The following is a 15243-nucleotide window of genomic DNA, read 5'->3' as shown; positions in this document are numbered from 1 at the left end:
GAACAAATAGAAAACCGCAAGCGGGGATCTCTATGGCGCTACAATAGACTTAAAATTTTATTTTGGTAAGTTTACCGCCTTAGAACTATGATGCCGTTAAAATTGATATGAAGATATGAAATGATATGTGTAGGAAAAAACACTAATTCGATCAAGGCTGTTACTGGTTATATCCAAACGGTTGATTTCTATGACTTGATCCATTGAATCGGGATCTTCTTTCTGAACCAGTTCACTGAATTGGTTCGTCATATTGAGCTTCAACTGAAATTCTGTACAAATGAATGACAAATCGTGTCGTTTTGTTTTTGGATCTTTGTAATTGAGATCATGACGTCGTCTCTTTTTGATACTCGATTCAGTATTGGTGCATCATGACAGCAAAATTTTTTTTAAGTGGGTGTTAAAAAATCATAGTAATTGGTAATTAAAAAACTATGATAATAACTGCAAACATATTCAGTTAATGTTCTATTGCGATAATGCTATTTTAAGGATGCGTTTTCGTCCGAATTGGATTCGTCAAAAATCGGACGAAGAAGTGCGAGTTATCACGTTTCAGTTAAATCTTTTGAAGGTAGTACACTGTGTCCAAATTCATTAGTTCATTCTATCCGAAACAAATGGGATTGTTCGCAGTTCTAATAAATCGATTACATTCCCGTAAAATATAGTAAAATGTATTCTGATGCACGCATTAGTAATCAAAAACTTTTTTCTCGTCCTTCCTTAGATCATCGTATAAATGATGAAGTTCTCCAATTTCTTTTCGTTTCGCTAATATGTCATTAAGACAACACTTGTCCAGTGGACGATACCATATAGGCGAAATCTGACCAAATTATTAGTCCGATTTCTGTCGAAAATAATTTGGATGAAAACACATCCAAAGGACAACCGGCCTAAAGTGCTGAAAATATCCAAACCTTTGTAAACTTCAGGAATGACTCAGAGCGAATAGCCAACATTCAGGGGAGACAGACTATGAACCGATTCTTCAATTCGATTCATTTCGTTCAAAAGTGAGACTTTTGAACTGGTCGTTCACGAACGATACAGCTCTTTCAATTATTTTTAGAACCTGTAAAGGGCATAGGTAACACTACATTATGGTATACAAATAAATTAAAACATTTAATACTAGGTGTTTCATTTTTGCTGTTACATTTTAATAACTTCAAACAGCTAAAACTTTGTTAACTTAAATGGAACACCCTGTATTTCTTTACTCTGTCGTAAATTGAAATTTCCTTTTAAGCCATAAAAGCATTTTTAAGGTTGCCGTTACTACTTTTAGAGACATTTGCAATTTTCTATTCGATATGTTCGAAGGGTCATTAAAAATGAAAAAACTGCGGGGTGCTATTAAATTAGAGAGTTGAAATTGAAGATAGGGGTGAAAAAGCACTTTTACAGTTTTTTAAATATAGCACGAAAAGGAAGCAAAATTTTGGTATAGTGCATAGGAACAATTTTGTAGAGAATTGAATTTCTCATCGAAATAGCTTATTTAAAAAATGTAAAAAGAAAATTTTATGCAAAAAATCGTTAATAAACAATTTTAAAGAAGGCAAAAAATAAGATTTTTTTTATTTTTTTTACTTTTTTAATAAAATATTTTAGTAAAAACTTAAGAATTTAAGTACAATAAAGTTTATTAATAATGTATATACAGTATGCTCACGCATGGAGTTGACATGAGGAGAAACTTTTGTTTTTGACTTTATCGAAAAATGTCACTCTATAAAAAGTTCTGCCCCTCGAAAAAATGAGACCGTCATACAAACATTTGTATTAATAATTGTAGAAATGTTTCCTATGTATGATCCAGTACATATTTTTTCTATTCTATTTTTTATAAAATCTAAATGAAAATCCTCGCAAAATTTTTTTCGTTTTAGTCAATAAATATGCACCTATTCTCAATGTCACGAGCCGCCACTGGTGCAAGTTATAGACCACCTTTTCTAGGAGATTGTACAGAGACATTATGTCCCCTTATCTTTACCATTTTTCTTTAGAACAAAAAAATACGGTATGGACTAAAATTTTAGAAAATTCTCATTGTTTCCAAAACAACTGCTTCTTACGTCCCGGAAATAAAAAACAAACACGTTTTACAAGACCATGCAAAAGAGACATCCCAGGACTTTTGGTACTTTTTCTCGTATCAAATTGGCCATGACCAGAAACACTCCAAAACAATTAAAGTAACTTGACATTTGTCAAGTTAGTTGTCAAATTGTTGTTTGTTGTTTTATTATTAAATAAAAATGCCTGGGGATCGTTTGTCACATTTTCCATAAATAACAAACAAATTAAAATAATCATTAGTATAATTTAAACGATCACCAGGCATTTTTATTTAAATTTTTGACAAAAACTATTCAAACACAACAATAATTTGACAACTAACTTGACAAATGTCATTTTATGTCAATTGTTTTTGGAGTGTTTCTGGTCATGGCCAATTTGACAACAAGTCTGACATGAGAAAAACTGTCCAAAAAATAGAAAATTGCAAATATCTCTAAAAGTAGTAACGCCAACCTTAACAATGATTATATGGTTTCAAAGGAAATTTCAATCTGCATACGACAGAGTAAAAAAATATAGGGTGTTCCATTTAAGTTAACAAAGTTATAGCTGTTTGAAGTTATCAAAATATAACAGTAAAAATGAAATACCTAGTATTAAATGTTTTAATTTGTTTATACCAAAAATCCACTTGACATCACGCTTCTGTAAAGAGTTACTAGCATATCCGCGGACCCTTGCATTTGTCCAATTTTTTCTTTAAAAATTAATATCTCAAAATCTATAACACCTAGGTATAGGGAATATTTAATAAAGTGCCCCTCAAATTTCACGTAGAATACGAAAATGCAATAATATATAGGGTGTCCCATTTAAAATAACGGAAGTTGTTGTCGATTTCTGATATAACTGGAAGTGCTGGAGAGTTCTAGATATGTTAATTGTGTTTACCCTAGGGGCATTGCCATGTTGCAAAATTTTAAAATTTTTCGGAGCAGTACTTTCCTAAATATCGATCGACGCAGTTCCCGCTGGGACAATCTGTATTCATCATTGACATAAATCATTTGTTTTTATAAAGCCATACCACTAATTTTGAAGCTTTCCTATTTGCTATTTCCACTTTCCTATAATGGCAGCCAACCATCTGTTCTGAGTCACCATGCACCTATAAATTGGAGCCACTCTACATTGAAATACTTATTTCTAGTCTACACAAAGACAAAATCATTTATTTTTTTTTTATAAACTTCCACTCAGTTTTCAGTGTTCTGTTTAAAATGTATCGAACAGAGCAATGTTATTTCTTCGAATTGATACATAACGAATTTTAAGATGTTTTTTTACTACTACACTAATTCAAACGTCGATGTAAACCTAATAGCTATTTAACAAATAATAATCCTTAGAACTGAAAAATAGGTATACTTCATTTTTTAACAACTGTGTTAAACCGAAATAATATGCAGTAAGGTTGTTCTTATGCTAACATTGCAGCACATTGTTGTTTCTTAGAAATATTTCGTATGTAAGTGAAGATATACATATGAGATAAAGACACTCGTAAAATGAGGAACGGACTGAGTATAAATATATTTCTAATGGTAGGTGTAAGGTATGTACTACCCTGAAAATAAATTATTGTGTAATCAGGAATGGAACCTTTTCACAATTTTTTGTAGGTTTTCTAAAACCTGTTGGATAAAGAGAATATTCGAATGCAACATGTAATTTGTTGAGTCTAGAGTTGAGAAAACTTCATTGTATCGAAATTATTAAAATTTCTTAAAGAAACATTCTTTGTGCATACAAAACGTTCCTTAAACTTCGTTACAATCTAGACACTGCAAATTCATGATTGAAAAGAATTTCGACGGCTGTAGCGGGTCGTGCAATCTTGCGATTGGTTTATGTCGTAGGTTAAGTAGGTAAATCGGATTGTAATTTCTTGTGAAATTGTGAGTGTTGGCTTAGCTTATCAGGTTTAAAATACTTTTTTACTATTATCTCGATGTTTTTAAGACTGCTTTAAAAGAGTTGATACCAGTTGCCTTGAATCTTGTGGAATATCGTTTAGGATGTAATAGGTACCTGTCTGTTCTAATAACTGACTTATTTTACATTTCCAGCAATGCCACTAGTCGATAAAACTGTTGATAATGTATTAGTCGATCAATAGCCAAACTTCTTCCAGTGAATTTTTTTTAATATAGTTAGTTATTGCTATACAGGGTGTCCCGAAATTCATGCAACAAATTTGGTCACAGATTCTTAAGACAAATTTAAGGGACCCATACATTGGGATTTTATGACGTGGAATATGATGGTCCTACATTTTTTTTTGACGGAGAACCCCCTTAAGACAATTTTTCGTGGGCCCCCTTGTCTTTGGAGCCAAAAAAATTTGGTCGCATATTTAAATTTCTTATATCAGTCCACTAGAAAGCCATTAAATTTAGAAACTTTTTGTCTATACTTTTTTCGTAAAACGCAATGTTTTCGAGAAAAATGTCAAAATGTGATCGAATGCATATCGTGATTCACCATTTTCCTCAAAAACATTGCGTTTTACGAAACAAATATCAAGAGACAAAAAAGTTTCTAAATTCAATGGCTTTCTAGCTAACTAATAATTTTAAAAAAAAATCAAATTTGCGACCAAATTTTTCTAGGTCCAAAGACAAAGGGGCCCACGAAAAAGTGTCTTAAGAGGGTTTCTTGCCAAAAATCATAGCACTGTGAGATTCCACATGTCATAAAACCCCTGTGTACCAAATTTAGTGATTCTTGTACAACATGGTTTTGAGATATAAAAAGACTTCTTAGGGGCAGATTTTGGGGGGCTGTAACTCCGAAAAAGGGGGCCAGTTGGCAAACAGAAAAAATACGGGTCCCCTAAATTTGTCTTGAGAATCTATGACCAAATTTTGTTGTATGAATTTCGGGACACCCTGTACAATTTCCAACAAGACACAGGACAGGTGTAGTTTTTTTAAATAATAAAGTTTAGGTAGTTCAATATATTTATGTATTTGTATGAAAATCTATCGTTAAGAGCTTTTAGCACATTTTTCTGTGTTGTATTTTCAACAATTGTTCGGTAAGTTGTTCGAAAAGATACACGGCTTGTTCGTTGTTTTCAAATATACTCCGCCTAGATTGGTAGTTTTCAGTTTTGAATTGTACTGATCTAGAATTAAAAATTATTGAATAATTTTCATTCTTAGATATCCACGATCGATTCTGAATTCTGAAATTGAAAATTATCCAATAAACCTTTTTTCACTAGCCCGAATTGTTTTAAACCTAAAACGATTTGTTAAAATGTACAACTTATTCTATAATAGATTTTATAAATGTTTTGCTATTAATGTACAAAGAGATAATATGAGACAGTTAACTATTCCCGTGATTTTTATAGGAAATAGTTTTGTTGCTTTTCCTGGTTTTTTAAATATTTTTTAAGTGTTTACAAGTTATTTTTAATATATTTGTATGGTATAATTATATTTATAATAAATATTTTGTGGGAAAAATACAACTTTTTATTTAAAAATAAAAACCTCGCTTAGGTACATAAAAAAATACAAGTTGACTAGCCACTATGTCAATTACCCAGTGGTAATAATAACAGTATTAAAAGAAATAAATAAATACAAATTAAAAGGATTTTTAATGAATTCCTTCTAATGGTGAAAACAGTTTGTACTGGTAGAGTTTGTCATCACCATATCCATAGAGAAGGCGACCAACGCCATTTTCATCATAGTATGGATATCTGTATTTAGGCCTGAAAATAATAGAAATAATATTTAGTTACTTATAGTACTCATATAATCTATGATACGTGTGAAATGTATACAGGGTGTTGCGTGTGAGTATACAAAAATTTACGTTAAGTTAAAGATCTGGTCAAAACAGAAAAAAAATTGTAATGTGTTAAATTTAACAAAAAATTATGGTTTTTTAACCATAATTTTTTTAAGGGATCAAATTGATAACATTTATTTTGATCTTTGAATAAGAAAAGCTACTTCGAATTGCGAGATATAAGACACAAAAGTTGAGGAAATAATTTTCAAGGCGAACTAATCAAAACCTCTTATGATATTATACGAAATAAACGATGTCATTTTAATGAACTGGTATACATCTCGGCTGAAAATGAATTTAATCTCTTGAAGAAATTTCGGCGGCATCTTCAGCGCAATAAATTCTTGAGTGCTCACCCTGTATGTATTATCCTATTGACGATTTATCTCAAGTGTATGCTGCCTTATGACGGATTTTTGAAGAAATAAAAGGCCAAAGGCATTTTATTGCCAGCTCTGGCATTTTCTCTATATTTGAAAGGTATTGAGCTAATTAATTTTTGTCCAGAAAATCCAACAATGACCTTAGGTTGCAAAATATATTTAATCATACTTTTTATGTAACAAATTATTTCCAAAAATAAATTCTCCTGAGATGACCAGTCACATTTACTGTGTTTTATCATAACTTTTTGTTTTCTAAGACGATTATAATTTTTAAGCAACTCATATGCATTACCCCTTATGCCCAATTGATATAACTTCTGCGTCAATGAACTATGATTGACAGTTGGTATCAAATCTGGCAAGATCAAAGAATGTCACAATAAATGGTTTACTCTTATACAGGGTGTCTGCAAATTTAACCGACAACGTTTGACTGCATATTCATGACGATAAATAAATAAGATCTACGAAAAAAAAGTTAAATAAAAAAATTTTGGTTTTTGAGTTACAAGCCTTCAAAGTTGTCAAAAATAAAACTAATTTAATTAATAACTTCATAACCCTTTTGCCGATCGCGTTAAAATTTGGCACATTTATTTGTACTATATTAGAGCCAAGTTTTTATTTAACTTTTTTTTCGTAGATCGTATTTATTTATCGTCGTGAATATGCAGTCAAACGTTGTCGGTGAAATTTGCGGACACCCTGTATAGTCCTTCATAAATTAATTTAGTTATAAAATTTAATGAATCTTTTGCTGATCAACTTTTAACAAACCCAAACTGTTGATCAGAAATTATATTATGTACATAATTTTACAAATTTAAATATTCTATCATGACTCTCAAATATCTTAGCTATATCAGAAATAAGAGAATTTGGCCGATAGTGTAACATTTTTTTCCTACCACCAGATTTATTGTAGAATTGCTGGTGTATAATTCAGTGCTAGTTGGGACATTTTTAGGAATAGAAAATTTTGATTTGGATGAATTATAGTAATAATACAAGTACGTACATGTCATGTAAGGTAGTTTCAGTCTTTCTACTGGCTATTCAAATTAATCGTACATCGTACGCTATCTTGCGGCCGTTTGTTCAAGTAGTCCAAGGCAGTTAGCTTTACCGATTTTATTTTTGGATATGGTATTTGAATCCCTGGTTGTAGTAGTTTTGGTTTGTTCCAGAGACAATTTGTTCTTGCATTAGTGATAAAAAAGTTACCGATTGCGCAACGCGAAAAAATTTAATCGCCGATAGTAAAAAATGTATTTTAACGTACTTACCTTTCAAAATATTGAAAATTTGGAGCCCTTGGCTGAAGTGCTGCTTCTACATAGAATGTAAATAAAACTAGTACAAGTGCCTGAAAGTAAAAGATAATTTGTTTAACAAAAAAATTATTTAAAATTACAGGTATTTATATAGCAAATACAAGTTCTAATTTTATTATTAGGCCCAGTATATACCTATTATTAATCGAATTAATTTTTGTATGCCTCAAATCTCGGTAAACGCGGTTCATTTCATTTATTCATATTTGCTCAAGAAGGCATATATATATATATATACATATATTTTTAAGTATTAATATTTAAAAAAATATATTTCTTTATTCTCTATCGCCTTAAAAAATATATTGAAATAGTAAATCTTCCACGTGTATTTTAAGTTAGTTTTTAATATATTTTGAGGTTTTAAAAAAAATGTTTAGAAAGGTTACATAAAGCAAAAACAAATACAACAAATCAAAAGACCTTTCAATTTCTCTGAAGTAGTTTCAATTCTAGTTGCAAATAATTAATGACGCAGGACGCAGGTACTCATACGTACATATTGAATAAAAAAAGTAAAAGTAGAAATAAAATCAATATTTTTTACTTACCACGATTAAAAGCTGCTTCATTTTGAGCACCGTTTCGTATAACTTTTCCTCTCGATATTCGAGAATTAACGGTTCGTCAAATGTGAAACCTTGGCTAATGGTATCCAGAAGAAAGAGAAAGTAACGGGTGGAAGTCGTAGTCCAAACCCCACCCTGGCGGACGTTCATCTAATTTGACTTGTCCCCGTTAATATCACCGTAAGGAATTTCACAATTAAAAGGTGATAAAATAACAACGGTGACATGACAAATTAATTTCATTGAGCATAGAAAATCCTCTACGTCTTTTTATTAAACGACCAAAGTTGACAATTCATTTATTATATTTACATTTTAGCTGAGCAAACGAGGGTCGGAACACAGTGGCGTAAAGACCGTAAAAAGTGAAGGGATTTATTTAAGGAAATGGAAATTTCATGTTCTAGGAACCCGACTGGCTACTGTTAAACAGAAAATAAATAAAATACTCTTTCTTTTACATCTTCTAGAACCTAAATTATTCATTAATATGTTGCGGTTGTTGTAGGTTATTCATGATTTTTTTTTCTTGGCTTCCTAGAGGTTTTGGTTTATTATTGTTTTATTTCATAAAAATCTGACCCTGATAGCAACCTTCACTAAGTAATGAATGATCCAAGAAATCGAATCAAATTCACTAAATATTTCATTAACCAAATTCAAAAGCTATAGAAAGCCAGGTGCTAATTGCTACCTACGCCGTATCATTTTCTAATTGACGCGTGCTGGAAAACTCGGAATTATAGCCATTAATGAATGCTATTAGCAATAAATAACCCATTACTTAATTCTTCCACTTCTTGACTAATAGTCCACGGTCATAAGTGATGCACTTTCTCTTGGTAATGTAATGTTACGAGTTTAAAAGGTGTGTAACGACTTATTATTTTGGTCTCGCGTGCGATTCCTCATCATTTTCATCGAGTGTACTTGCTAATAAAAAATTTAATTGGTGCATTATGAACTTCAGTTGTGTCCAGGTAAGAAATCATTTGTACCGATACCAATCCAAGCAGGTAAGTACGGAAATAAAACTATCACTAATTTAAACACTGTTTATTTATATTGTTTAAATTGGTATAGGTGTAAAACGTGTTAAAAATTAAATAACGTTTTCTTCATCCAAGTTTAATGATAGTACAGGATGTATCTAAAATACTAGTTCAAGTTTTAATAACGGATTCTACATCACAAATCAATACAGGGTGATTCACAAACGGTAACCAAAAAAGGACCTCGTATTCTATGGTAAATTTTAAGGGGAGTCTTTGGTATAAAGTTTTTGTCTAGGACGCTTCGTTAAAAAGATACAGGGTGTTACTCTGAAAAATATATTTTTAATTTTTTTAAATAATTTAAAAACTAGTAAGTGGAATAACTTGAAATTAGGCACATGTATTTATGTAACATTGTCCAAAATCTGAGGCCTTTTTCTAAACTTTAGATGCTTCAGTTGCGGAGATACAGGGTATCGATGGCAAATTTTTCTAAATAAAATAGTACGCCACTGTTTTACGGTAACAATCATGAAATTTTCGGATTCATCTTTCATTTTTCTACAAATTACTACTCTCTTAGGTTTTTCGAAAAAAGATTAACTTTTGAGTAAAAAAAAAAACGAACTGAAAACACTGAACCTCAACCCACTGGATTTCTTTTTGCGGGGTGCTGTTAAATGGCTGGTATACAGTGAACAAATTAATACTCCTGATAGCAGTTAGAAGAAAGAATAAATAATGCTTTTCATCAGATTCAAGCAACAATAAATTTAGAACAAATTATATTTTCGTTACTAAAAAGATGTAGCGCCTGTGTTCGTGGAAATGGAGGTATTTTTGAGCATTTACTCAAATAAAATCATTAAAATGTTATTAATTTCTTTATTCGATTAAATAACCGAATGATTTAGTGTTGTGTCATGTCAATTGTTTTCAGTTCGTTTTTTAAGTTTTACTCAAAAATCAGTCTTTTTTCGAAAAACATAAGAGTAGTAATTTGTATAAAATTGAAAGACGAATCCGAAAATATCATGATTGTAACCGTAAAGCAGTGGCGTACTGTTTTATTTAAAAAAATATTCCACCTATACCCTGTACATCCGCCACTGCAGCATCTACATTTTAAAAAAAGACCTCAGATTTTGAACAATGTTTACATAAATGCATGTGCCCAATTCCAAATTATTTCACTTACTAGTTTTTAAATTATTTAAAAAAATTAAAAATATTTTTAAGTTTAACACCCTGTTTTTTTTTCCCTATAAACGAGGGTCCACAAATACTTAGTTCTCGATACACAGGGTGGAATAATTTCCAAACAGATTTGAATGTTGGCATAAAACATGGGGTAAGTACGGTTTTTTAGGATGCTAAATTTAAGTATGTCATTGCTTTTGACGCTGCTTGTAGAGGGCGCCACTTATAAAGCTTGATTTAAATTGGCCCTAACATTTTTGCTACCTTGTACATTGACGTGTCATATTAGTGCATTTATTCCCCTAACAATTTTAAGCATAACTAATATACTCAGTCGAAATCTCTCAGACCAACCATTTCCGAGATATTGGCTGTTGAAAAGCCAAAAGCACACCATATTTTCAAATTTTATGAGGTATTTACGGTGAAAAATTTTAAAATTTATTTTCACCATCTAATTAGTAATGCAATGATCTTGAATTTTACTCTTTACATTTTTTTGTTACAACTAACCGTTTTCGAGAAAATCCACAAAGAAAAAGATGCAGTACTTTTTAAATGCCGGACAATAAACTCAAAATTCAAAAGCCCCAGTAAAATGATTCTAAAGAGAAAAGAGAAAATGAAGAAAAAAAAGATGAAAAACCAATGAAAATACCAGTTTTAAATTTTATTATTGTAAGATTGCAGGAATTCTTTGTTATATACTTTTGAGTTTATTAATTTTAAATGTTCATATACTGTACTCAAAGTACTCATTGTTTTATTTCAATAAATTTGTTATTTATTTATTTTATTAACCATTCAGTGGACCGGCATTTAACAAGTATTCATGAAATTTCAATTTCATAGTACTTCAAGTAATTAAATTTAAAAACTGCCCTTTTTAACTTTTATAACTAACTTTTTTTTAAGAACTGCCTTTTCGGTTAGAACTAACCCTTAGATTATTAGCTGCTGCTAAACGGTAGTATTGTCATTATCAAAACACTTAGAGAAAAAAAAAACAAGCAGCGTTAAAAGCAATGACATATTTAAATTTAGCATCCTAAAAAATTCCCGTAACCCAAGTTTTATCCCAACATTGAAATCTGTTTGGAAATTACTCCTAAAAAAATCGGAATAAAAAACTAGCACCCTGTATATCGAAAACTAAGCATTTGTGGACCCACGTTTGTAGGAAAAAAAAAGTCTGATTTGACCTCAAAAATATGTCGCTAATTTCTTTGTACTGAATTTTGAATCAGCCTGTATTTTTTTTTAATTTATCACACTGTACCCCAAAAACTAAGCGTATCCAGATGTACATTTACAAAACTTTTTCTGTTGATTTGTGATGCCAATTGCCTTGAACCATTTATTCTAATACAGGATGTTGAAACTTTTCATAAAATTAAAAATTTTCTCTATCACTTTTTGTACAATTTGTTTTTGCAAATAACTAATTACAATTTTGCTAACAGTGACACATTTATATTTTTTCAGTTTTTGGTTTTTCTTACCTTAATATCGTCCTCCCTAGGAGCTTTGCAAGTAATCCGCGACCTAATAGAGTTTAACGTTGCGGGACATCCCGTTTTGCATAAAACCCAGAACTGGTCATTCGACCCTGACGTTGGTAAAAGACGTTCCAGGCAGTACGAGGAATTGAACGGAGTGTTAGGGGAAAAAGCCATAGAGAGGTTAGGGCTGGGGATAGACGGCTACGACAGGGAGAGGCTGGCAAAGCAACAAGCTCGAGATGAGGGCCATCTGGGAGGGGTAGATTATTTGACTCCTTAATCGTTCTCATATTTAACTAACCAAATATTAAAATAGTTATGTAAATATTTGTTTTTAAAAAAATATATAAATAAATACAACTTTATTCAAGAATTTTGCGGTTTATATTAAAGACGTACGAATTTGCAATTTTAGTCTTTATTGTACAACATAAAGTTAATACAATTAAATAATATATAAATAAATATACAATATACAACAATTAGGAGTATTAGTAAACATTAGTCTATCAGGTTATCTCAACAAATGGTATAAAAAGTATTAACATTACTAACTAGTAAAAATTAATAAACAGAGTTCCTTATAAATTTGTAAACCTACAACACTTACTTTTTAAAAACCTTATCACCCATTTTGATTGATAAATTAAGTTGCAAAATATAACTAGTGAGAAAATTATCGTTATTGCCGAAAGCTACACCGGAACGTTGAAGCGACACGAGCCGACAAATTTTGTCTTTTATAAAATTGAAAAACTAAAAGCTATGAAACTTTAGCACACTGGTTCCCGTTTTGTCTCGTACAGTTTCAACGTTCCAATGTAGAATTTAAGATTACTGTTAATATCAGTGGGCAAACGTGTTTTGTAAAAATATTTACGTAGCATATATTTCAGTCCTTAGATTACATATTTCCGAATAAATATATATTTAATTTTTAAATACGGAATGATTTCTTTTTGATCGGTGGACAGAATTTTTTTTTACACTAAACGCATTTCAACATTTCAATGCTAGGCACAACCAATAATTGATAGTTCACAGTACATACTTATTGTAATGAAAAAAGTAAGAAATATAATTGCTTTTTAAGGTTTTTGGGAATCACAATAAATTTTATTCCGTATAAAGTTATATCCAAGCTAGTTCAATCGTTTCTTTTTTATCTCACAAATAACATCTACAGGGTGTCCCGAAATTCATGCACCAAAATTTGGTCATACATTCTTAATACAAATTTAGGGGACCCGTATTTTTTCTTTTTGCCAACTGCCCTCCTCTTTCGGAGTTACAGCCCCCTAAAATCTGCCCCTAAGAAGTCTTTTTTATATCTCAAAACCATGTTGTACAAGAATCACTAAATTTAGTACACAGAGGTTTTATGACATGTGGAATCTCACAGTGCTATGCTTTTTGGCGAGAAACCCCCGTAAGACACTTTTTCGTGGGCCCCCTTGTCTTTGGAACCAGAAAAATTTGGTCGCATATTGATTTTTTTTAAATTATTAGTTAGCTAGAAAGCCATTGAATTTAGAAACTATTTTGTCTCTTGATATTTGTTTCGCAAAACGCAATGTTTTTGAGGAAAATGGCGAATCACGATATGCATTCGATCACATTTTGACATTTTTTTCAAAATCATTGCGTTTTACGAAAAAAGTATAAAGACACAAAAAGTTTCTAAATTTAATGGCTTTCTAGTGGACTGATAATTTTTAAGAAATTTAAATATGCGACCAAATTGTTTTAACTCCAAAGACAAGGGGGCCCACGAAAAATTGTCTTAAGGGGGTTCCCCGCCAAAAAACATAGCACCATCAGATTCCACATGTCATAAAATGCCTGTGTACCAAATTTAGTGATTCTCGTACAACAGGGTTTTGAGATATAAAAAAAAAAAGATTATTCTTAGGGGCGGACTTCAGGGGGCTGTAACTCCGAAAGAGGGGGCCACTTGGCAAAAATAAAAAATATGGGTCCCCTAAATTTGTCTTAACAATCTGTGACCAAATTTTGATGCATGAATTTCGGGACACCCTGTATAAGAAAAAACTGGATAGTATTCTTTGAAATTGTTAATAAAATGGATATATTTGTATGATCGTTATGAGAACTGTTCCGGCGATCTATAAATTAATTTGTACTTATAAAGCAAAACCAAAGCGACAAAGAACGTCAGTTTTTTTTTAGAAAATGTAGATCTAATTCCTTGATTATTCTTATTATTTAGGTTAATGTTAACACGAATACAAAACATGCCGAAGAAAAGTCTGCCGTGACAAAAATTCAAGAGATTCAATCAAGTGATATGATGATATGAAGAACATTGAATAATTTCAGGATATGTTTGAATTATTTATTAAAGAAGTATTGTAAAAGGTAGGTAATCATTTCACTTCACTGTCTCTAACAGAGCCTTACATTGACATCCACTTGTATTTCTGTTGCCGCTGTATAAAAAAATCTGCCGTAAAACTTGTCATACTCGAGTTTTGCATTTACACACCTTTTAAATTCAAATATAAAATGAAAATAGTTTCCCCTATGCATATTTTGCAAGTTCTGACTCACAAATTATGAAATAGAATAAACCTTACAAAAAAAATGGCGAAGAATTGCATTAACCTCCTTTAAAATCAATAATTGTACCACTCAAATAATGTACATACACTCTACAAAATTAATTCATCAACAAAGAATTACCAATAAGTTTGTTGTTTGACTTAGGATAAATTATTTCATTTAAAATAAGTAAAAAATATTAATTTTGTAAAGACTCGTACTTTAGTCTAATCAAATTACTTTTTCAGGTGCCAAAAAATAGGTCAGTAATTGAAAATATGTAAAAATTAGGAAAAATTCCGTAAAATTCAATGAACTACTTTGCCCCCACCTGAGTTTTAGGGCTTCATTTTCAAAATGGCGTCCAAAGTTCGCAAAAAGCATTTTTTTCATTTATAAAAAAAAACTAAAAAGTTCTAGAAATTTTTAATACGGATCGAATAAGCCCAAACCGGTTTTGATCCATAAATAAATTAATTGCAAAAAAAATGCTAAAAATGGAAATTTTTTTCAAATAGCTGTATCTCTTTCAAAAATATATTTTATTTATGAAACTTGGTGAAAGGATAGCTCTTAATGAGCAAAATAAAATGACTTTTTCAAAATTGAAAAATATTTTACAATTTTTGCACAAATCGAGTTTTTCGAAAAAAAAGCGTATGTGTAAAATCCCAATAATTCATAGGCCACCACATCTTTAGGAACGGGGTTGGGCTTAAAATTCTCTTTAATAATTGCACTATTATGTGCAAATATTGCGTGAGCCTCAAATCGATTTCAAATAT

The 15243-nt window shown here is 30.9% G+C and overlaps 2 protein-coding genes across 3 annotated transcripts; one reads left to right on the top strand and one right to left on the bottom strand.

The window, feature by feature from the left end:
* Positions 1-5573: 5573 nt before the first annotated feature.
* Positions 5574-8431, bottom strand: LOC108908129. Its single transcript, XM_018712056.1, has 3 exons — positions 8182-8431; positions 7583-7662; positions 5574-5827 (listed from the first exon to the last, which is right to left on the bottom strand). Exons 1-3 carry the CDS (start codon positions 8347-8349, stop codon positions 5710-5712), a joined length of 366 nt encoding a protein of 121 aa, XP_018567572.1. The 5' UTR covers positions 8350-8431; the 3' UTR covers positions 5574-5709.
* A 563-nt stretch (positions 8432-8994) lies between these two features.
* On the top strand, positions 8995-13155 carry LOC108908137. Of its 2 annotated transcripts, none has more exons than XM_018712069.2 (2): positions 8995-9215; positions 11880-13155. In XM_018712069.2, exons 1-2 carry the CDS (start codon positions 9159-9161, stop codon positions 12174-12176), a joined length of 354 nt encoding a protein of 117 aa, XP_018567585.1. In that variant the 5' UTR covers positions 8995-9158; the 3' UTR covers positions 12177-13155. The 2 variants fall into 2 exon arrangements, with proteins under 2 accessions (XP_018567585.1, XP_018567586.1); XM_018712070.2 differs by having other exon boundaries at positions 8999-9179.
* The last annotated feature ends 2088 nt before the right edge of the window (positions 13156-15243 follow it).

Source organism: Anoplophora glabripennis, unplaced genomic scaffold (assembly GCF_000390285.2).
Source record: "Anoplophora glabripennis isolate ALB-LARVAE unplaced genomic scaffold, Agla_2.0 scaffold254, whole genome shotgun sequence".
Lineage (NCBI taxonomy): Eukaryota > Metazoa > Arthropoda > Insecta > Coleoptera > Cerambycidae > Anoplophora > Anoplophora glabripennis.
Note: the sequence above shows the minus strand (reverse complement) of the source record. Positions and strands in the feature narration are given on the sequence as shown.